The following is a 25699-nucleotide window of genomic DNA, read 5'->3' on the forward strand; positions in this document are numbered from 1 at the left end:
TGGTGGCCTGTTAGGGGTTCTCTTCCGAATTTTTTACGATAGACTTCACACCCTCTGTAACTGCAGACGTGGTCCTTTTTACAAAAAATGCAGGTTCATTTTTCTTCTTTTTTCATGAGACGTGTTGCTTCGATGTTGATCGCCGCATTTGCAGCACTTGACTTGGTTTGTGCATAGGTGCTGAGAGTGTCCCCACTCCTGACACCTAAAGCACTGTATCGATCGTTTTTTCGGGTTATATTTTTCAATAACAATATTCAAGCTAAACATAGTGTTTAGAGAGTGAATTGCATGACCACTTTTATTCTTTTTCAGCTCTAGTAGCCAAATTGGCAGTTTTTCGACATTATTTCTGCGGGTTCTGCTGAATTGTTTCACTTTTTTGATAGGAAATTTTCTTCTTACCAGGTCTTCGAAGACAGCTTCTTCAGAGATTCATGGAGGTAGATAACTCTAATAGATTTCTCTTTGCTCATTAAAAAGGTGTGAAAGGGAATTTCTCTGCGTTCTAAGGTTCTCGTGGCGCTTTTGTAGTCATCAATCGTTTTTTTTACGTTGACGTAAATTAAATCAGATTTCATATTTGCTTCTATTTCTTCATTAAGATTTTACTGTGCTCTTTTTTAGTCATCAGCCATTCAACTTTTGCCTGCTGAAAAACTATGGGAGAGGGGTTTTCTGCTGTTTTGTGTAATTCTTCATTATCTGGGTCAGTCGGATTTTCATCTAATTTCTCGACTCAGTTATCTGTCGTGATTTTCATCTGTTCTTGTTCTTTTAGCCTTTCCACTGTCTTTCGTGGTGAAATTCAAGGCTCAGCATTCTTTTCTGAGTCCTTTTCTTTAGAGATGGATTGAGTTGCATTACTTACGAGTTTCATATTGGGAAAGAGTGGTTCCTTTCTTTTCCGTTGTTCATTCTGGAGTTAAACTTCTTCTTTATTATCATAAAGCCATTGTGAGTGTTCTTTCCATCCCATTTCTATTCTCATTTTCTTCTTTTCTTTCTCTAAGAGTTCTCTGTTTAGATTTTTTCTTCACTTTTTCGAAGTTTGAATTTTTCATTTTCTTTATTTTCCTCCTAGGGGATTTTACATAGTCCGATATCTTCATAGGCATTGATTTCGTAGAAAATCTGGATTTGTCCAATCCCATACTATCGTCATCCTGTGTCCTATAAGAGGATATTTTTTGTACCCGAAGGTACCTGAATAATTCGTAAAATCGCAGTAAAAATAGCATACTGTTCGCATACTGGACTGGGACAGTCTGCGCGAATATGATGATGATGAATTAATGAAAAAAAAAGAACTAAGAATGATAGAAGATTCATTTTGTCCATGTTGTGAGATTCCTGTACCTTGGCTGGTGGTCCAATCATCTCACCACTTTTTCTTTCCCACTGGTCCTTGTCTTGGATTGCCTAACAACTTACTAACACTGTTTCTTTTCTCTGGTGAGAGCTGTAGCAAGAATAACTAGATTTAAAATTCTGAAATATCCTTTTGATTGCTCTGCAACTTTTTTTTAATGTAATGTTGCTGTTTTCCATACTGAAAGAATGTCATAAGATTACTGACAAAGTGTATATTTCTATTCTTTTATTTATTTCTCTACCTCTATCTTATTCTTGAAACATTTTTTCAATGTCTTTTTATAAGAGGTGAATATGTTACTATTCAAAGGGACTGAGACTAACACAATTGTCCTTTAAATAGAGGTGGCCCTTACAAGAGGTACTACTCTAATTTTATCAGTCCCGATATTTGTTTCATATACAAACTAGTAAAAAGATTATGGGCTGTGCAAAATGGCAGATTAGCTTCTTATTGAATTGAGTTTGTGTGGTGGCAAAAGCATCCTAAAATGCTAATGTTTTCAGACAATCAACAGTTTTATGCCTTCATATTAATCTTATTCATAAACCTTTTTTTTTGTTTGTTTTGTTTTGTTTGTCCTCATTTCTGTGTCAGGTTGTTTAATTTGCATTAAAAATTTCCAATTTTACAAATATCTGTTATATTATTTTTTCCTTTGATTTTTCTTCAGCTTAACCATATCGTGGATATTTTATCAATTATTCTTGTGCTTCTAATTTTTTGCCAGATGATCAGCTTTGGGCGATATCTGATTTTGGTCCCAACAACAGAATAGTACCAAATGAGCTTATGAAAAACTGAAAGCGCTTTTTTAGAAATTTGTTCATACGTATACTTTTGGCATTCCACTGTTGCTTTTCTTAGGAATGACTGCAACTTTTTATTGCTAAATGGTGAAATTAGTCAATAAAAGTAATATAAGAAGCTTAGTTAATAATGAAAAATATCTAAGGTGTGTAATTGCTAAATAATAGTTTAAGTTTTTGAAAATTCTTTGGTAGCTGTAATGGACATTGTTTTAGAGAAATTTTACCACCCATACAACATTAGCTATAATGTCACGAATTTTTAACCAGTTATTATTTCAAGTGTAGAATATTAGAAATTATATTTTATGTGTAATGCAATTCTAATAAAAAAAAGCGAATGGATGAATGTAAATATATCACTGATTCACATGCACTTAATTGTATAGAGGAAGTGACGTCTTTATTAACAAAGTGGTATCTAGAATGTGCTTAATAAAAATTTTCTTTTCTTGTGCTGTTTGTCTTAATTTTCAATCCCATAAAGAATATCTATTTAAAGTCTTTTTATCACTTTGTTTAAATTAATTTTCATATATAATATATTTATATTCTAATTCTGCAGAAAAATGCAAATGAGTCCATACGAGTCAATGTTGTTCTTGGAAATGAAGCTTGTGACCTGGATTCTGCAGTTTCAGCTATTGTTTTTGCATATTTCTTAAGCAAAGTACGTAAATACTTAACATTATCATTGTGACTTGATGTATGAGACATATTTCCGTGTATTTTATGTGTATTAAAAATGTGTATTTCTTTCCAATTATGCAGCATAATAATGAAAAGTAAAATTTTAGTATTAAAATTATTTTAAGTAATGTTATATAATAATATTAAATTTTATAATTGTATACAATATTAAATTTTAGTCATGGAAATTCTGTTAATTGTCTATGATTGATTATTGCATCATGTATATTATTTCATTGTTTTATTGTGTATCCATTGCTGTATATATTGAAAATTGGTTCTGTTATTTCTATTTCATATCTTTTATTCTCTGTTTAGTAACTTTCTAAATATAGTCTATGTAACTTCCAAAGGTATATGAAATACATGAGCAGCTTTTTAGAGAAAATGAAAACGTAGCAAAATGAGCAAATGGTTGATATGCTGTGTCTAATAAGCATAGAAGTATGGTTTCCCAGGTCAAAAAAAAAAAATTTTTTTTTTTTTTTTTGTACAGTCTTCAAAGGAATATTAATTGCCAAGAGATAAATGTTATGAAAATTGAAGATCAGTAGTTTCTTAGAAACCAAGACAAGAAATTTCTGGTTATGAGCAGACTTACAAAGTGGATAGAGAGCATAAATACCTTTGCTTCTACAATGAAGCTGGGTGGGGTTTTCATAGGAAGTAACTTTAATTTTTTTTCCCATGATCTGACATTAATTTAAACTTTATATTTATACTATAGACTATTTTATCTTTTCCACTATAGAATGAGGTGCACCAAATGATTTTTTACTGAAAGATATATGCACCAAAGTTGTCTAATGGCCACCATTAAGTTAAATCTATAACCATTAAATTAAGTGTATAATATGCTTGTTTTCAAGATAAAAGTTTTTAAAGCATGTTATTCTGTTTCACTCTTTGTTTATCGTAATGGTTAGCCTAATACATTTCTTATTTTAGAGAAATTTTACTATTGTTAAAATAAAATGGTAATCAAAACATCTCTTCTTACTAGAAGTATCAACTTGGAGCATGAATCTTTCTGAAAAAAAAAAAAAAAAAAAAAAAAAAAAAAAAAAAAAAAAGAGTACTTTCTGATTATCCATATTCTTTGTTGATGTACATAGATATTAGGAACACTTGGCTGAGTGTTCCTAATAACTTATATAGATGAATACAGTGGTAGTAAGGTGTTATTTATGTTCTGTGAGATAAATTATTACAGCTGGAATATCTAACCATGAAACGGACAGATACAGAATTAAAACATTTCAGCTTATTTTACTGCACCATTTGTGATTAAATAAATATACAAATTTAACAACCAACTTGGACCTGGTTTAAAATTCAAAGCTTTCTATCAGAATCGATTCAGTTGTGTAAATCTAATTTGACTAAAGAAGGCTTTGCCTAGACAGCAACAGAAATTTAAACACACGCTTATTAAAGCAGGATCTAAGCTCAGTCTATGGTATTCATAGCAAGACCAGTATTAAAGTTGCCAGATGACTTAATGATCAGATGATTTTATTCAGCAAGGCAGGTCTGACTCTTAACCTCCTGTTCGTTAGTCTTGAAATTTTATAGTAAAACTGCTTACTACTCAAATCTGCGTAAATTGTAAAATGAGTGAACCTTGGGGTAAAAGGAAATGGACAGAAAATAAATAAATTACATAACAATTTCATTAGTAAAAGTGATGCTTCAAAACATGCACATTTTACACGTGTGTTTGAGCAAATGTGCATTTACATGCTTTATATTTAACTATCATTTCACTGAATAGTGTTATTTTATCTGCCAAACAGCATTTTTTGGGGAGTGTTCCTAATAAAATGTTTCCTTTTTATGTTATTTATGAACAGAACAACTGTAAACATAGTCAATTTTTTTTTTTTTTTTTTTTTTTTTTTGCCAATTCACAAAGTCACCAGTGAACTGGTGGCTATTTGTGGAAGTGCTGATAATCAGAAAATATTGAAAATTGTTTGGCACGTAATATACTGCAAAGGAAAAGATCATCTTCCTCTCTAATAGAGTATGAAATTACAGATGAATTGTTTGCTATGGAGGATAGTTTCCTTGGCATGCTTCTTTCAGCCAAAGAATGTATTGGATAAATCTATGCAAATGGCCTATATAATTCTTGATAAAATAAAAGCTTTAAGAAAGAATCTTTAATATTTAACTAAAGAAGTTGAATTGTTGTTTAGTTGATTTTCTTAGAAAATCTTTTAGCAGGAAATAGACATTTATTAAAAAAAAGTTTGTTGAATATTTTTTGAAAGTATGATAGATTCTACATTCTTCTTTTTTCTTTGGTAGGCTAGTCTAGCCTGGGAGGTCTTTTTCATTAAAAAAACAAATATGAAATTAATGAACCATCTTTTTGATGAAGTTGTATATTCCGCTTTCAAGAAACCATCTTAACAAGATTTTTAATTGAACAGTTTGAAAACGCTACCTTTTACCACTGACAATATCATGAAGTTTGATTTCTATCATGTGAAGGAGGGTTTTTTTTTTTTTTTTTTTCCTTACAATGTATCTGAAATGAGAAAATTAGTGAAGATCCATAGTGAACCAACTAAATCTGAAATTTAACTTAGGCCAAAAAAATTTATTTAGAGGCCAAATAACATTTTCAGGGCTGTTAATGCCTATGCACAATTAGTTTAACAATTGGCACAGTTTATTTATAAATGTGTGCATTTCAATCTTTTGAACATTGTGTTCAGTGAGTGGTATAAAAGAATCCATAGAAATCAATAAAGCTTTGCTTCATACAAAATGCAAGGTCTGCTCAGAAAAAGACTTAACTTTTCATGCCAGGCAGAAAGCCAAAGGAATGGAGTTATTCTTCAGGTTGAGTTTGTCAGGTATCAGGCACCTCTGCTAAATAGCATTTTGTGCCAAACCCACCAAACCCAGTGCTTCCTAGCTCCATTTGTTTGGGTTGCCCATTTTGTTTATAAAATTTGACAGCCTCTTTATAAAGATAAGGTGTAACTCTTTAGTATTGAGAATACCTAAAGTAGTCAAAAGGAGTGGCATTTTTTGGTGGTATGAGTGGTTGGGGGCTGTCAGCTACAGAGTGTGCAGGAAGTCAATTGTCCTTGAACCTTTGCAGCTCACAGATTACTTGTGAAGTAGTCATTTCAAAGTGGCATCAGGTTTTCAGAATGCAGCAGAATGTCAAGCAATAATACACTGTAAAGTTTTGTGTAAAACTGAACGAATCAACCACTGAGATGCTTGCCATGTTACAAGAAGCCTGTGGAAGGATTCTTTTGTCCAAGTCTTAAATGTTTAAGAGGCACAGAATCTTCAAAGATGGAAGAGGGAGTATCGGTGATGAACAACATATTGTCCGTCCATCGAGTTCTGAAATTTCTGGCCCAGTATGACTAAATTTAAAGCACATTTGATCTCTGGTTGTCAGAGTGTCCAACTAATTGTGGAGATGTTGGGACTTACAAAATCGATTGTGCATCAAATCATCAGGGAAGAACTTCAGATGCAGAAAAGTTGTGCCAAGCTGGCTCCAAGGAGTTTGACTAATGAGAAAAAGAAAATCATGAGTCAATTTCATGTGAATTATTGAAGTGTGTAACAAGTGGCCCTAATTTTTTTAACTAAGGGATTATTCGTGCAAAACTTTTTTTTTTTAATATGATCCTGAAACAGAGTGCAGAGTAGCATACAATTCATCAAAAGGAGGTTGGAGTGAGCAAATCAAAATTGAAGTCCATACTCACTGCCCTCTGTCATACCAATTGAATAGTGCACAAAGAGTTCATGCCACCCGGAAGGACAGTTAATGCACATTTTTGCTAGGAAGTGCTGTAGGAGCTTGAGAAATAATATGCATGCATCTGCCTGGAACTCGCAAACAACTGGATTCTTCACCATGATAATGCACAGGTCCACACTTACTTCTATTTGCTTTCCTTGATGGTGCTGCAATTTTAATGGCCAGCAGTGTATTCATAAAATCCCCTCAACCATAAAAATTGGAAGAGATTCTGCCAAACAAACTGTAATTTATCATACTAGGTTGTCATGCATCATCCATTTTCAAGTATTTATGCTCTTCAAAGTAATTTTTTTTATGTCAGGATCCTATAACTCTGAAAATTCTCCATTGCATATTGTTCCATAAAAATTTAGGATCATAAATGTTAATCTTTTTGCCCCAGCAAAAGCAGCAAAATTTAGGACCCACGGAGTTTGCATCAGCTGGCTAAATGTCTAGCACTAAGACTGTTACCCTTGTTTCATATATATAAAGAAAAGTGAAAGCAGTCACTTCAAAAAATATATATATTAGCTAAACCAGAGTTTCTTAAACTGGGGGTTGCAGGACCTGCAGCAGGGGGTCGCCAAAATTTTAGCAGTTTTGATATTTTTTAACTTATATTAATTTTACAATTATCAAATATTTTTACATAATGTATCTGAAAATAGCTAATGATAAGACAATACAGACAAAAAAGTTTCGACGCATTCTTTTTATAATATAAACATTTATTTTACTTGCTTTGCACGTGACACTATCATTTCGTCTGTTGCTTATTTAAAATTTTCTGTTCTATGTCTTAAAATTAGAAATTAAAGTTAATGACCTAAAACTGCAATATTAGTTCAAGTGAAAAAATTGACTGTTTCACTCACGCGTGTGTCAGATTTGTGCAATGCTTATGGGGTCCCACATTTTCGGTCCTGGAGTTGTGAAAAAATTCGCATTGATAAAAAGGAGTCGCAACTGAAAAAAGTTTAAGAAGGCCTGAGCTAAACTATGTGCTCAGAATTGGAGCAGAGCTGCACAGTTAGTGTAGTGGTTATACCAGTACAACCTATGGTGAAATTTTGGTGTCCTACCCACTTATATTTGTACCTGCTTTTGTTTAGCAGTAATATAAAATTATGGATAATGAATAAACATTATGTTTAATTGTATAAGGAATACACCAATGTAAAATTTTAAACTAGGCAGAAAAGCAATTGGCATAGATTTTGCAAAACTCTAATGATAACATTTTTTATTCATGAAAGGATTCTAAGTCTGATTGCCATTGATATCAGTAGCAATTTAATCAAAATCAATGCCAGTTAAGGTTGTATTTTTACCTAATTTTAGATGCTATATTTTTAGAATGTCGTGAAATTTAGAAGAAGCATGCTATTCTTGTTCTACATACTTCGGAAATTATCTTTCTTCATAAAATTCCAATTTATTGATAATAACATTAAGTATAATTGTCATCATTACTTCTTAATTGCTTAATTATACTGCATCAATGCTTAATTATAGTTGAGTCTAATAATCTATTTTTGTTTATTAACTAAAATAGAGTGCCATATTATGAAAAGAAATGTTTCAAAGTATTTGAACATTTTAATACTATTCACATGTAATAATTTATTTTTCTGTAGATACAAAATTCTTCTGATGTTATTGTTCCTGTTTTGAACGTTAAACGGAAAGATGTGCATCTAAGGACTGAAGTCGTCTTCTTTTTGGAGGAAACTAGCATTCCTATTTCTGATCTTATTTTTATTGATGAAATTGATTTAAAGGTGATAAATCATAATATAAATTAATCATAGTTATCTGTAATTGTAAAATCTTATCCAACATATAATTATGTAAAATGTATGAAATATTAAATACTCTTCTGTTATCGGGACCAGATTCAGAAGGTATGCATGCATGCATGTGTGTGTGTAAATTAATGCATATGCTATATATATACATATTTACATAGGCACATACATGTGTACATCTTGTGTGTATACGTAATATGTATGCATACATACATTTCCAAATCCATTACTGATAACAGAAGAATATCATTAATTATATTAATAATTATTATTAAATTTAAAATAGCAAAAATTTTTAGGAGATTTTAAATTTTCAGAAATCTATTCTTTCAGAAATTTCCATGATTATAAAATCAAAGCATTTTAAATAATAAAAACTTGAATATGAAATATTATAAAAAGATATTTAAGTACCTTCAAGTGGCAAAAATATAACAAGCTCTTTTTTTCTCTTCTCTAGTTTTTAACATTGAAATAATATTGCCCATGCATATAAATCCTGTTGGTTTAATGATCCCGTATCTTTACTGATTATTTGACATTTGTCATATTTGAAAATATTTTATTACATTTTTTTGAAAACCCATTGTGTAATTTTATTTTATCCTTCATATTCCTTCCTTATTTCAATTATTTAATAGATGGTGTTTTGGATGTTCTCATGAATAAAAGAAAATTTCATGAGGAATAAACCAAACTTAAAATGAGTTATTTTGAATCAGTGTGAATATAAGCAGCCGTTGTGCATTTAGAAGATTTTATTTAAGAATAATAAATATAAAATAAATATGAAATATAAGTTTTCTCAGCTAATGAAATAAGTGAACATTAACTAAAATTTTTGGAAAATTTTAAAAGTTGAAGTTTTTTAAACTTGTATGTTCCAAAATCCCGACTTAAGTCAGCCCATATTATAAATTAATAATTAATTTTTTTGATAGTATCACAGTAATATATGAAATGAAGCATCTCTGTACTATGAAACTATAAAAGTTTTTAGACAATAGCATTGTGAAAACACTAATACGTTTATTGAACAACTTGCGAGTGAGACTGAATATGTTACAAAATGTTAAAGTAATTAATGTTGTTAAAAAATGAATGAAATAAGTTAAATTAAAAGCAAATAGTAATGAGATGAAAATTATGCTGCAGATAAAAACTACGAAAATTAATTTAATACATTAATTTAATAATAATTTAATAATTGTTTAAAAGCTATAAATCTTAAATAATTGCTATATGTACTTTAAAATATATTGATTTGCTGAGACCGCATTTCTTGTGGAAAAAAGTGCTATTAACAGTTTGGAAGCATTTATCAGATAACATAATAATCTACTTTTGTGGCAGTTTATAATTTTCAGTATCCAGATTTTACATAAGAAAAATTTCATTGCAGTTGTGCTGAACAAAAATTGATTAGCTATATCTGTTTAATTAGGGTTGACAGTTGCTTATTTAATCAGTGTAATAATAAATCATTGAATTAAGTGGTGTTTGTGCTTAATATGTAAAGTGTTTAGAGGTGTTTAGCTAGTGTTTTATAAAGTTAGTATGTAAAGTTGTAATATAACCTCTAACTTTTCTTTAGGGAGGGACCATTTTTCTTGAAAAAAAAGGGGGGAGATCTGCATTTCTTGTATATTATTTCAACTTTTATATTTATTTTATTTCATTTTTGTTGTAAACTTTGGCAGTTTATAACTTTTAAAGATTTCCAACATAAAAATTTTCTGTAGCTATAATTTCATTGTTCTTGAGCTGAGTAGGAGGTTATCAACTATATTAAATGGACACAATATTGTCAGTTAAATATGACAGAGAAATCAGACTGGAACTGATACCTGCAGTAAATTTGTAATCAAAACATTCTATACATAGTTTCTAATAAAATCATAAAGCCTGAGAAAACAGTAGAAATTGAAGAAACCCTTTTTACCACCTGCAAAAAATGAAGAGGTTGAATACAGATTGTTTGTTAAATAAAGCAGTTTCAGTTTATTCAGAATTCCATAGAAAGAACTGGCATGACTTTGACGGGATCTCTGCCAACTGTTATGGTTCTGTGGTAGCCAGGATTCATGTCCAACAGGATAATACATCCAAACAGTATATGTGTGTAAGTGCCAAACAGTATATGTATATATAACTCACAGGATGATTTCTGCCTTCTAGTTCCTGCATGTAATTCAGTATTGTGCATGAACCACTGAAAATATTGTTTATTTCTCTCTCTTTTTTATCTTTGTATTATAAAATACATCAAAGTTAATCTTCAGTTTGTTTTTAATACCTTGTAATTTATAAATGATACTTCATAAAAACAATTAATTGAAATCAGCAGAATGCAAATTGAAAAATTGCTAGCAATTATTATCATGCTACTTATTTTGAATTATTTTTTTTTTTGCATTATTCTATTTTTTATGTAATTTATTTTTTTATACATTTACTAAACTCTCAGAAATTTTCCGGATATTCTGAATATGTGTTAAATATTAAAATCATATTGTTGAAATTCATTTTTTCTTGGTTGAACAAGCAGCTTTGAATTGCAATTAATCATTTATTAATTTCATTTCTGTTGGCTTGTAACTTTTCTACTTTCTAAAATAGATTTGATTTTGAGTTAATTTTTAAAATTATAAGTGTCAGACCCTTATGAAAGGCATTATTAAAGGTAAACAAAATGAAATTAATAACATAATAATGAATAATCAAATGAAAAGTAAACAGAAAAGTGATAAATCAAATTAATGGCAGGTAGTTAAATAACAAAATACTGAAACTCATCTTATTGGAGTTGTAGCTGATACTTCAGTTTTGCTCAAATTGGTAAATAAAGAAAGCTGGGCTTCACCTGATTTTCACTCTGTACAAGATATTTGATTTTTGCATCAGTTTTCAGAGTTTTCTTGGAAGATATATTAGATCCTTAATTTGGAATTCTAAATGATAAGCAGTACACAGATATCTATTGAATAAACCTTTTTACTGTGTTATTGTTATTTTAGTATACATTATTGTGTTGTCACTATTTGTACACATTTTATAGAAATGGAATATGGTTTTATTAACCCCTTAATGCATTCAACAAGATAACTTGTTTTCAAGATATTGAAATTTCTCTGCTTATTTGAATTAATTTGTTTGAGCTTAAATTTTAGTTTCACTTACAAATAGCAAATGAATATTAAAATTAGATCAAAAACAGAGCTTTATATTGGTATAGATTTTGAAAACTTTCGGACTTGGATCTCTTTCTTCTTCGCAAGAAAAAAAAAAAAAGATGGTTGTGCAATAAAAAATCTAGAATACCATCATTATTGGAAGAAAAAAATATATAAACAATTTCTCTTGATTATATGAGCTGGAGGTAGTTCAGAATCATAAAAAATGATTTCTACGTTTTTCGAGTAATAAGGAATTTGATTCACCAAGTCATTATTTCCCGAAACTTAACAGAATTTGAACTGTTAATGAAAATTTGGAATGGGATGAAGAGATTTTAGTATGTAAGAAATATTAGTGACAGTTGACAAAAGCTTATTTGTTTTTGTATACGCAAAAGGAAGAAATAACCAAAAAAATCAACGTAAAAGTTACTTATTTTTAATTAATGTGTTAACGGATTAATGAAAATACACTTTACTATATTTATTTTTTATTATTTTAACTCATTATAAATTAAGACTATCTAAACATATATCTTTATATTGTGTAGGTAAAAGAGCTATTCTTGTAGCATCGTTTAATTTATATTCTAGTAACATTTTGTGAAAATAGGTACGTTTTCTTTTATTTTCTAGGTCTTGTCCAAAAATGAGAAACTAAATCTTGTTTTAGTAGATCACAATTCTCTGTCAGTGGAGCAATCATACTTGGAACCTTGTATAATTCAAATTGTCGATCATCATGCAGTTGAGGTGCCTGAAAAATTGAATAGGTAATCTATTTGTAGTTGATATTATTCTGCATTAAATTGTCACTCTCAGACATTATTTTTTTTAATAATTTTGCCACTGCTGATAAGTCAGAAATATGTATTTTAATTTTAAGACGCAATTCAACAGAATGAAACGGCATTTAGTCTCCTGCAAAATATCATTTGACAGGAAAATGGAGAATGCAGTTGAATGTAAATCAATTTATCCTATATAGTTATAAACTTAGTCTCGCTTACCTCCTGTAAAGTTGCTGTTCTAATAAGTAGCCTATTGTTGTTTATAACAGTGTTATAATTTTCAGAAATGCTTTGACATTTGAAAAATTCAGTACATCATTTAGTCAATTTTTCTTTTTGAACAAAATATATATAATTACTGATTACAAAATATTCTTTTACTATTCATTTAAAAAACGGCATTTAGATAATGACAAATAAGAATTAAAATTATTTTATGTCAGTTTGTTATTTGTATATGTTTTGTTTATATCAATTTGTATTTGTGTATGTTTGTATGTGTTATATAATATTTCTTTAGGTTTAAAACAAAAATTGAACCAGTGGGCTCTTGCTGTACCCTTGTTGCTGAAGAAATTTTAAATTCCAAAAAATCTATCATTGACCCTCAAATTGCCATGCTTCTGTTTGGTAATATTTATTATTTCTGTTTGGTAGTATTTAGTATTTCTGTTTGGTAATATTTAGTTGTATTTAGTATTTTGCATATTAAATTTGTCAAATTTTGAGTCAAATTTTTCATTTGCTATCCAAAATATCTTTTTTAATAAAATTGTTCTCTGAGTTTTACAAATAAAATGTTAACATTAGAAATGCATATCTTACTTGAATTAACAAACATTTTACATGTAGTACACATAAAATGAAAACCAAGAAAACCTGCCTTTTAATTAGCCTGCATAATTTTCCCATTGTGTAGGATTGGAGACTATATATTTTTGTTTATCAACATCAGAAGCTTGCCCCTTTTTTACACCTACTTTGAAATTCAAAGAAGCTTACTCTGAAACTGAAAATCCATTTTCCAATGTCAAGATGTTTTGAGTAGTATATATCAGTCTAACATTCACGATGAAATTATCAGGATTCTCAGTTGTGTTTGTTGTCGGTGATGAATTTGCCATGATGTCCGCAGCAATTTCTGAATTTGTCAAAGTATCAGCAGTCATTTAAGTGAATCTAAACTTGCAGGATCATTAATAGTGTTATTATTATTGCCAACTGCACCGTCATCTTCCAATTCTGTAATGCACAGTGTAATGTAATTAAATTAAAATAAGAATCTCATTGGTTTTAATAGCAACCTTTTAATGATTATAGTTTCTATTCTCGTAGTTACATAATTTTCAAATAAAGTTTCACACAGAGAGTCAAACAGGCTGGTGTTGAAATAGTGCATACCAGTTTGTTTGTCCTTCTTGGAGAGCCATCTTCTTCTAATCAAGGCAGAGCAAAAATTTCTCTACCCTTCAGGAGAAGAGCCGCATTAAGCTGTTCAAAATCATTCTTGAATGTTTGTTGTCTTTTTACAAAACCTCAGTTTACATTGCAACTCTCCCTTTGGGACAGTAAAACAAGTTCCTCTTAGAGAAATGTCCAGTAGCATTCTTCAAACAGTTATATATATATATATAACATTCTAATGATATAACATTCTAATGAACAATATATATATATATATATATATATATATATATATATATATTGTTCATTAGAATGTTTGGGCAATGCTACAATAGTCTTGGAATTGGCCAGTTAACTGTTCGTGACTTTTTGTTATTGACCAATCTTTACAAATCCAGTTTTGCTGGAATAAATTTCGAGAACTTTCTTGAATGGCCTATGAATTCTTCTTCAACTGTGAACCCTCACTAGTAGAAAATCTCCAGTTTTGGCGATGTAAATTGTTTCTTTTCCTGTTGTCTTGTCATAGTTATCTTAAACACATTATTTATAATTAGTTTCTAACTTTCTTAACTCTTCTTTTCTAATAGATACAGCACAACTTTCTTTAAATTCCTTCTAGGAACATTATGGGAGTAAAGGCTGAAGTATTTTGCTTTTATTCATAATAGTCTTGATACATTTATTTGCCCTTATCCTTAGCTTCTCCATCATTGAGTAGAAATAATACCTATGCCAACCAACAGAATAGTGGTTAGTGATTCTGAGTACAATACCGAAGGGTCGGGTTCAGTTCCCAGGATAAGCATGGATATTGTAAATGTATAGTGTCTTTGTGGCATGGAGGAGAGCATTCTAAATATATGGCAAATCGAAAGTCCTCTCGTGGTTTGAGGGTGAATAGAGGTGTGTGCCTGTTTGAACCAGTGGCTTCTCCATAATCGAATAGAAATAATACCTATGCCAACCAACAGAATAGTGGTTAGTGATTCTGAGTACAATACCGAAGGGCCGAGTTCAGTTCCCAGGATAGGCATGGATATCGTAAATGTATAGTGTCTTTGTGGCATGGAGGAGGGCATTCTAAATATATGGCAAATCGAAAGTCCTCTCGTGGTTTGAGGGTGAATAGAGGTGTGTGCCTGTTTGACTTTTCTCCAGGTATTCTCCCTTAAAATTGGGGTGGAACTGGGCAGAATCATACTGTCACCTATATGGTGTCCAAGGACTTGGCACTGATAGACTCGGTCTTGTACTCCTACGATAAAATTCATGGTCTTGTTCTGATTAAGCAAGATCATTCACAACAACAAGTATACCTGCTTCAGAAAGAGTAATTACATCAGTAGAAAATAATATTGAGGCAAATTATTGTGGCAGTCCCAGGTGTCAATTCTCTTTGCAATAGTGTTGCTGTTTGCTCATGCTGCCCTTTATTAGCATACATGGGAATGTGGCACTACAAGGTCTCCATACTCTTGGGCCCAGTGTCTCTGTATCTTTAGAGAAATTATTAAAACCCAAACAAGGAAATTTTCTAAAGGAATTAAAGATTTTTTTTAACCAAAAAAATTGCAAAAAGTAGATCAAATATGCATTTTCAATATATTGTGTTAAATATTTTACAAATATTTTGTAAAATATATATTTGTAAAATATTTTACAAAATATTTGTATCAAAAATAACTTATTTTTCTAAGATGTATACCATAAATAGGAATTAGGAATATTAATAAAAATTTGTAAACTTTCTTTATAAATAAACAATGAAACCTAATAAAATTTCTTTGGTATTAAAAAGAATTGCAAGCAATATAAACATGTTTTATAATGGAAAGTTGTGTGTATAGGGTAGAGTAGCCTAATTTGGACCAGTTTTGTATTTTTCACTATATAGAAGGACGGAAGAAGTGCCAATAAAAATTAAGTAGTCGAAAAGAAACTCACTAAGTGTACCTTCAAAATAGAACCATTTATTAAATTTTAAAAATTATTTATAATGGTGAAAAAGGAATTCAAAAAAATCGTGTCATCGGTTCAATTTAGGAAACCCGTTTCCTTATTTGGACTGCTAGTTTCCTAAATTATATCATGAGCTTTCTTAACGGCAGTTACAACAAAAGAACCTTTTAATTGTAGCACTAACTCCAGCACACCGAGTATGTATCCAAGTGTGACATTTCATGCATTGTATCATTTCTTCTTCTTGTTTTCTTCACATAATATACAAAACAATGAATCACCAGTTTCTTTTTTATGTTTCTGCATTTTGTTAAACTTTGGTGAACTGTTTTTTTTTTTATTTTATTTTATTTTTTTTATTATTGATGCACTGCGAGAAGACGAAGGGCCAGTTGGATTTGGATTTTTCTTCGCTCGTGGTGATATTTTTTCAAGAACTGTCCTAAATCGTTTATTTTCATTATCACTTCTATCTTCATCATCATCACTACTAGAAGGTGAAACAGGGGTTCTGCAATATTTCTGCAATTAGCTTTTAAAATAAGTTTTAAGCACGCTTACGCATACTTCGTCTTGGAGATGAATGGTTGCCATTCCCGTAAGTTTTTCGAAGGGTAGCATTCTAGGGTTAATTATTAATTTATCCATGAAAAAAATGTCTTTGCCGAAATTGCACCGGTTCAATTTCAGCAGCTGTTTTCGGTCCGAGTGGGGAAACTTGAATATTTAATGCTTGATATTGTACAGAAACATCAAACTAACATAACCTCGCAAAATTATAATTGCAAATTGTAGATAAATAAGCAAGTTTTGTGATGGTATAATAAGACATCTAATTACTTACGTTTAGATGAATTAACTTCTTTCACACTTATGTCGAAATAACAGATTTTCTTCTGAGTGAAACGAATAACACTTCTCTCAATGTAACCATGAGGTGTTTCTTTACAAACACAATTGCATTAACCTGTTCTACATCTACATATAACAAAATGCCTATCTCAAATCTCGCAGATATCAACAGTCTTTGTATATCATAGCGGTCCAAATAAGGCTACGGTCCAAATTAGGCTACCTTCCCCTATGTGTCGTATAAAAATACAGCGTGCAAGTGCTTGGGTAAAAAAATTTTGTGCTCATTATAAAAGGGCAGTTCTATTTTAATTTTCTTCATTTTTTGAAATTGATAGGAACGATTTTACTGGACACTGTTTGTTTAAAAGAGAGTGCAAAAAGAGCTACAGAAAAAGACAGAATGGTGGTTTTGCAGTTGGAAGAATATCTTGAAGGTATATCCAGAGAGGAGATATTTGAAACATTGCAGAAAGTTAAATTTGATGTTTCAAGTAAGTCTATAGTGGTTTATTTTTGTTTGGCAATTTTTATTTAATAATATGGCACATTTTAACACATTAAATCTAGACCATATGTTTATTTACTTTTGATGACTCACTGAATTAATAGTGTATTATTTATAAAGTATTATTTTTAAATTGTTCATCCTAAGAGACTGGTGACTTCTTACATCCTCTGGGAGCAATGATGTTTGAAAGAAAAGATATAGTATTGTGCCCAGGGTTCAACATAGCAAATTTAATGTGTTAATTTCTATAGGTTATGCTTTCAGTCAATAAAATTATAATTTTTCTGTCATAACATTTAATTAAGCAATGCAGTTTAATAGGTTACTTTATTACAAATATTTTTCTTTACAATTTAAAAGTATTTAAAAATTGTAAAATAGTGCAACAGCTTCCAAAGTGCCACAGCACTAAGTAAAAGACTTATATGTAGCAGTGCTCTGCTTTAAGTGATGCAATTCTTAAAAGATATTTCCAAATAACAGATTATATATTATTGAGTATTCCATCTGTTTGGTAATGCATCGATTATCCTAACAATTATAACATACAGAAAGATTCAGAAATATATATACAAAGAAAATTATAGGGTAGTCCTTGAGTACAAATGTATATTGTAAGTGACTTTGTCACAGTATTAAGATAACAAATTTAAAGTCTTTTCTTGCACATTAAATTTGAAATAGTAGGGCAATTCGGAAACTAACATCCATTTCACTAATTAAGACACAATAACACGCCGAATAAATACTAATTCAGAAGTCAAACAACAAAAATCAGCGTTAATTTACAAAATTTTCACAGGACTAGTTTCGATGGTTTTACCGAACCATCATCTTCAGCTGCAAAACCGCAAATGAACAAGATAGGAAATAATGTTTAGATAAGATAAGAAAGCCTGGACAAGAATAAGCAAGTGGCGCCATCTGTTGGCGAAACCAGAACTAAAACATAATTTCTCTAAAAGCCGAAGTCAAATTTGGATTGGAATTAGGATCGTTAACTAGAACAGAAAGATTTTTATGAATGTGAAATGCCTCTAGAAAATCCAGTTCTCCAATGGAAGATGTTTTTTGAATAATTTTGGCAGCAGAAAAATTGAAAGTGTGATTTTTGGACCAACAATGTTGAGCAACAGAAGACTTCTGTGTTTCCTTTTTTCTAACATATGCTTCATGTTCTTTGACGCGAAATTTTAAGGCTCTCTTAGTTTGGCCAATGTAAATTAAACCGCACTGGCAAGGAATCCTATAAATACCCCAGGAATTCATATCCGGAATGGGGTCCTTGAGTATAGAAGTTGGAATTTTATTGATGGGAGAGTAAACAACCCGAAAGTTAAATTTCTGCAAAATATGTGCAACTTTATAGCTAATTGATGGAAAGAAGGGAATCACAACAGAATTTTTATAATCTCCTAAAATAAGAGTGTGGCTTTTAGTGTGTTGAGATGAGAATGTTTTAACTGCTTGATTAATAATGTTGGGTGAAAAGCCCCTGTCAATAGCTATTGCTTTTAAATAATTTAGTTCTTCATCAAGGGCTAGTTTGGAGGAGCAAACTTGAAGAGCACGGAAAACATAGGAATAAAATGAAGCTAACTTTTGTTTAGTCGGATGACATGATTTAAAGTGTGGTGGAAGGCAAACCGATGAAGGTTTACGGTAAACTGTAGTACTGAAGTTGGATGTGTTAAATAAAAATCTGTTGAATGTATGCGAGTTCTGTATTTACAGTGAAATGGATACTAATTCAGAAGTCAAACAACAAAAATCAGCGTTAATTTACAAAATTTTCACAGGACTAGTTTCGATGGTTTTACCGAACCATCATCTTCAGCTGCAAAACCGCAAATGAACAAGATAGGAAATAATGTTAATCCAATCCCTAAAGATCCTTCACCTTCGGACTTATCCAAAATAAAAACTGCGATCAAATCTTCGCAAATCATTTCGAGCAACTTAAAACATTCGCTTATCCCATCTGTTGCGAATTGTGCCAGATTATATGCTCTTCCCAAAATTCATAAAAGTGGTATTCCTTTCTGCCCTATTGTATCAAATTTAGGTACTGCCTCGTATCCATTAGCTAAATATTTAGTTTCTGGATTTTCCACTCTATTAGACAATAACATTTACACCATAAAAAATTCAATAGAGTTTGTAAAAAAGGTTAAAAACATTTCTCCTCGTAATTTACTCATGGTTTCTTTTGATGTAAAATCATTATTCACCAATGTCCCAGTGGAGGGTGCATTAAGATGTCTAGAAACCAGACTTCGCGAATTTCATTTCTCTTGCATCGAAATTGATGAGCTAATTTCTCTCACTCAACTCTGTTTGAAACAAACACATTTTGTTTTCCAAAATAAATATTACAAGCAAACTGAGGGATTAGCCATGGGAAGCCCCCTCAGTCCCATCCTGGCTGATATCTACATGCATTATTATGAATCAAAATTATTTGAAACTTTAAACTTCCCGGCATGGTTCCGCTACGTAGACGATACTTTTACCCTGTTTGAAGGTAATAAAGATGATTTAAATAGAGTTCTTTCAACAATGAATTCTATTGATCCTGCTATTCAGTTCACTTTTGAACTTGAGACTTGCAATTCTCTTCCGTTTCTCGACATTCTGGTCACACGTAACACATCCAACTTCAGTACTACAGTTTACCGTAAACCTTCATCGGTTTGCCTTCCACCACACTTTAAATCATGTCATCCGACTAAACAAAAGTTAGCTTCATTTTATTCCTATGTTTTCCGTGCTCTTCAAGTTTGCTCCTCCAAACTAGCCCTTGATGAAGAACTAAATTATTTAAAAGCAATAGCTATTGACAGGGGCTTTTCACCCAACATTATTAATCAAGCAGTTAAAAAATTCTCATCTCAACACACTAAAAGCCACACTCTTATTTTAGGAGATTATAAAAATTCTGTTGTGATTCCCTTCTTTCCATCAATTAGCTATAAAGTTGCACATATTTTGCAGAAATTTAACTTTCGGGTTGTTTACTCTCCCATCAATAAAATTCCAACTTCTATACTCAAGGACCCCATTCCGGATATGAATTCCTGGGGTATTTATAGGATTCCTTGCCAGTGCGGTTTAATTTACATTGGCCAAACTAAGAGAGCCTTAAAATTTCGCGTCAAAGAACATGAAGCATATGTTAGAAAAAAGGAAACACAGAAGTCTTCTGTTGCTCAACATTGTTGGTCCAAAAATCACACTTTCAATTTTTCTGCTGCCAAAATTATTCAAAAAACATCTTCCATTGGAGAACTGGATTTTCTAGAGGCATTTCACATTCATAAAAATCTTTCTGTTCTAGTTAACGATCCTAATTCCAATCCAAATTTGCCTTCGGCTTTTAGAGAAATTATGTTTTAGTTCTGGTTTCGCCAACAGATGGCGCCACTTGCTTATTCTTGTCCAGGCTTTCTTATCTTATCTAAACATTATTTCCTATCTTGTTCATTTGCGGTTTTGCAGCTGAAGATGATGGTTCGGTAAAACCATCGAAACTAGTCCTGTGAAAATTTTGTAAATTAACGCTGATTTTTGTTGTTTGACTTCTGAATTAGTATTTATTCGGCATGTTATTGTATCTTAATTATAGAAGCCCCAAACAGGCTTACATTTTGCTTTCTTTTTTGCACGTGGTGTGGCCGCCATTTTGTGATTGTAGGAGTTTCGGTGAGTACATTTTTGCAATTGTCAAGTTATGTTTATGTTTTGTACATTTGGATATTGTGCTTTGCTTGTCTGATTTCATGCATTTTGCTTACAAACATTTTGTTTTCTATTCATTTCAGTGAGGGATTTTTCTGCTATTTTGTGTGTACTTTATTATTCCTCAGTTAATTTAGTTTGATTTTCTGCATTGTTTATCATGTCTTCATCCGTTAATCGTTTCACTAAATTACGCCTGAAACGGCAAAAATTCCTGAATCATCTTGACTTTTTACTTAAATGTAAATGTAAAAAATTGATCCCCAATTTTATTCAAATAAAATCTAATAAAAAACCTTCGAGTCGCGTTTCAAGAATTCTGTTAAACTGCAAACTTGCCTTACTTCGGTCCGTGATAAGGGATACACGTCAACAATTGTCCAAAATTGAACATGAACTCTATAAGCTTCATCTGGAACTCGCTAAAACATATCCAAAATTCGCTGCCCTTGAACAAAAGTCTTGGTCTAGAACGGAGAATGCAGTTAACCGTCATAAAAACACCCTTGCAGTTAAATTCGAAAAACTTCTTTTACAGTCTTCCAGTCCAAGTAGTTCAAAAAATCTTCCCATTGTAAACATCAAGCCAATAGTTAATATTTCTAATGTTAGTCTTTCAGAAGAACAAGAGAGAATTCTAAAATATAATTTTAGCTTCTCACAAACCTGTAAACCCTCGATTCCAAAGATTTTGGCTCCTATCGAAAAAGCTTTCAAGTTCAGTAAAGTTTCAGATTCACAGAAAGAAATGATTAGGCATCTTATCGCTCATAATGTGAAATTCAATAATAAACCTTTGAAACCAAATCTAACTGCGAGAGAAAGAGCTACAATGCGCGAGATTCATTCTAACCCGGATATTGTCATTTCAAAGGCCGACAAAGGTGGCCAGATAGTCGTCATGGATAAGAACTCTTACATCGATGGTGTCACTAAACTCTTAAACGAAGGACCATATAATCCGATCCCTAAAGATCCTTCACCTTCGGACTTATCCAAAATAAAAACTGCGATCAAATCTTCACAAATCATTTCGAGCAACTTAAAACATTCGCTTATCCCATCTGTTGCGAATTGTGCCAGATTATATGCTCTTCCCAAAATTCATAAAAGTGGTATTCCTTTCTGCCCTATTGTATCAAATTTAGGTACTGCCTCGTATCCATTAGCTAAATATTTAGTTTCTGGATTTTCCACTCTATTAGACAATAACATTTACACCATAAAAAATTCAATAGAGTTTGTAAAAAAGGTTAAAAACATTTCTCCTCGTAATTTACTCATGGTTTCTTTTGATGTAAAATCATTATTCACCAATGTCCCAGTGGAGGGTGCATTAAGATGTCTAGAAACCAGACTTCGCGAATTTCATTTCTCTTGCATCGAAATTGATGAGCTAATTTCTCTCACTCAACTCTGTTTGAAACAAACACATTTTGTTTTCCAAAATAAATATTACAAGCAAACTGAGGGATTAGCCATGGGAAGCCCCCTCAGTCCCATCCTGGCTGATATCTACATGCATTATTATGAATCAAAATTATTTGAAACTTTAAACTTCCCGGCATGGTTCCGCTACGTAGACGATACTTTTACCCTGTTTGAAGGTAATAAAGATGATTTAAATAGAGTTCTTTCAACAATGAATTCTATTGATCCTGCTATTCAGTTCACTTTTGAACTTGAGACTTGCAATTCTCTTCCGTTTCTCGACATTCTGGTCACACGTAACACATCCAACTTCAGTACTACAGTTTACCGTAAACCTTCATCGGTTTGCCTTCCACCACACTTTAAATCATGTCATCCGACTAAACAAAAGTTAGCTTCATTTTATTCCTATGTTTTCCGTGCTCTTCAAGTTTGCTCCTCCAAACTAGCCCTTGATGAAGAACTAAATTATTTAAAAGCAATAGCTATTGACAGGGGCTTTTCACCCAACATTATTAATCAAGCAGTTAAAAAATTCTCATCTCAACACACTAAAAGCCACACTCTTATTTTAGGAGATTATAAAAATTCTGTTGTGATTCCCTTCTTTCCATCAATTAGCTATAAAGTTGCACATATTTTGCAGAAATTTAACTTTCGGGTTGTTTACTCTCCCATCAATAAAATTCCAACTTCTATACTCAAGGACCCCATTCCGGATATGAATTCCTGGGGTATTTATAGGATTCCTTGCCAGTGCGGTTTAATTTACATTGGCCAAACTGAGAGAGCCTTAAAATTTCGCGTCAAAGAACATGAAGCATATGTTAGAAAAAAGGAAACACAGAAGTCTTCTGTTGCTCAAAATTGTTGGTCCGAAAATCACACTTTCAATTTTTCTGCTGCCAAAATTATTCAAAAAACATCTTCCATTGGAGAACTGGATTTTCTAGAGGCATTTCACATTCATAAAAATCTTTCTGTTCTAGTTAACGATCCTAATTCCAATCCAAATTTGCCTTCGGCTTTTAGAGAAATTATGTTTTAGTTCTGGTTTCGCCAACAGATGGCGCCACTTGCTTATTCTTGTCCAGGCTTTCTTATCTTATCTAAACATTATTTCCTATCTTGTTCATTTGTGGTTTTGCAGCTGAAGATGATGGTTCGGTAAAACCATCGAAACTAGTCCTGTGAAAATTTTGTAAATTAACGCTGATTTTTGTTGTTTGACTTCTGAATTAGTATCTATTTCACTGTAAATAAAGAACTCGCATACATTCAACAGATTTTTATTTAGATCTGAAAGGAACAGCTGTCCTCTATTTAACAATATAGTCACCGTGTTTAGTTCAAGCACTTGTAGTATTTTCCCAATTTACCAGTCCCTTCTGCATAAAAGTTCAGCCGCCTGCGACTTCAACCAACTTGTCACTGCAGTTTGAAATTTCTATCAGTGATGTACTGTGCCCAAAGCCACTTCTTCATTGCAGGGAACAGATGGTAATCAGAAGGAGCTTAGTCCAGGCGGTAGGGGGCTGCTGTTTGACAAAACCATCACTCACTGTAGGCAGCGTCCCATTCCTTGTTTCATCATGAATGTTTGTTTTTCCTTCTTGGAAAAATCTCACCCACTGGCACGCTACACCTTCACTAATAATGTTTGGGTCATATATGATACAAAATTCACAATGAATGTCTGCTGCTGACAGATTTTTTTTTGCCCAAAGAAATTGTATTACTCCCCACATTTGGTGGGATTGTCAGTAGCAGCGCACATCTTGTGACATTATAACCAGCATATCCGTGGCAGTATGACACTATCATTAGGACAACAGAAAGCTTACTGAATCACAGATTGCTTGATGTAACAATGGTTGTGCTCCGCATAGTATTAGTAGCACCACGTCACAATGGAAGTTAGATTTTGATTTGCCCTCATACTTACTACATGAACTTCTTTGTAATTTTATTAGTTTACATAGTCTTTAAAATAGCTGCCTTGCTAATCATAATGCTAAACCTAATAAAATTATTCCTAGATTTAACACCAGAACAGCTGCTACGAAGAGATACAAAATATGTGCAACAGAATTCTCTCTCAGTTGCTATTGCCTCTCTTCCTATGTTACTACAGGTATGTGTTAATAACATCTTTCTTATTATAATAAACTTTTTGAATATAATATAAAATTGAATTCAAAAACTATGTATGACAACTAGAAAATATTTCTAGGATATTCTCAAACAAGAGTCCTTTCTATCTGCTCTCAATAAAATGGTATCAGAGGAGAATCTGATGTGCATAATAATGCATGGATCTGAAATTGTTAAGGATAAAGCAACAATAAAGCGACAAATAGCAATTTACAATAATAATGCAGAATCTTTAGAAAAGGTAACTTTATATTTGATTTTAATTTAAAATAAATTATTTCAAATTATTGTGTACTGTTTTGTTATTGGGACCAGATTCAGAAATGGATGAATGTATGCATTCACATATATGTATATATATGCACATGCATTCCTGCTTACATGTATACATACATCATATATATGTGCATGCATGCATACATTTCTGGATCCATTCCCCTCCCTGATAACAGAGCTCTACCAATTACCGATTAATTAATAATTATTCTTGCATTTTAATTAATGTTTTTGTTAATACATTTACTTAATACTCTCATCATTTATGTCAGCTTATACTTGCATTTCTTGTCTATATTATAAACAAGGATTTTTTTAATATGATTTTGGTCCACTCTAAGTGAATTATTTCGTGTGCAACTCCATCTGTATTTGAGCATTTTCCTAGTCACTGTTTTATTTCAGCAATTTAACATTTTTGCCCATTTCAAAAGTTACCATAAAAAGTGATGTTAATTTTTGATATTGCTCTTGGCCATACCGTGGAATTTTAGATTTTAATATAAAAGTAAAAATGTGGAACACTGCCTGTTAGTTTTATCTGTGAAACAACAAATGATCAAAATATTTAAAGCATATTACCCTTAACTAATTTTCTTTTTCCAGTGAGCAAAAGAAAATATAGGTTTGACAATGAAGAACTTTGGAGCAGATTTCAGTATCTTACATGTAGCATGGATTTTGCAGCTAATATAGAAGCTAATCCGATTTCTTTAGTGAATGAAAAAGTTATGTGGAAAGAATTCAATTTAGAAATCAATAACCAAACATATAGCAGAATATTCTCATGATCAGGAAGTTGCACTCCATGATTGTTTTGAACTTTTCATATTTTTCTTGGACAAACTGAAGATTCTAACATTATAGAAAAATTACGATATTTTAAAATTTAATCAAAGAGTTAATTCTCTTCACAACTGTAATGAATATCCATT

General features: G+C 31.5%; 1 protein-coding gene across 2 annotated transcripts in view; it reads left to right on the plus strand.

Moving 5' to 3' along the window:
- The window catches only part of LOC118192381 (exopolyphosphatase PRUNE1-like), a 74598-nt gene that overhangs the window by 4180 nt on the left and 44719 nt on the right, over positions 1-25699 (plus strand). For both annotated transcript variants that reach the window (XM_035363329.2, XM_035363328.2), the window contains exons 2-8: positions 2750-2854; positions 8299-8442; positions 12282-12418; positions 12957-13066; positions 16993-17148; positions 24374-24468; positions 24568-24729. In XM_035363329.2, coding sequence (XP_035219220.1) covers positions 2750-2854; positions 8299-8442; positions 12282-12418; positions 12957-13066; positions 16993-17148; positions 24374-24468; positions 24568-24729 — 909 coding nt within the window. The remainder of the gene's footprint in view (positions 1-2749; positions 2855-8298; positions 8443-12281; positions 12419-12956; positions 13067-16992; positions 17149-24373; positions 24469-24567; positions 24730-25699) is intronic.

Source organism: Stegodyphus dumicola, chromosome 2 (genome assembly GCF_044657685.1).
Source record: "Stegodyphus dumicola isolate Sdum_Otavi_A_Nest chromosome 2, ASM4465768v1".
In the NCBI taxonomy this organism is placed as follows: domain Eukaryota; kingdom Metazoa; phylum Arthropoda; class Arachnida; order Araneae; family Eresidae; genus Stegodyphus; species Stegodyphus dumicola.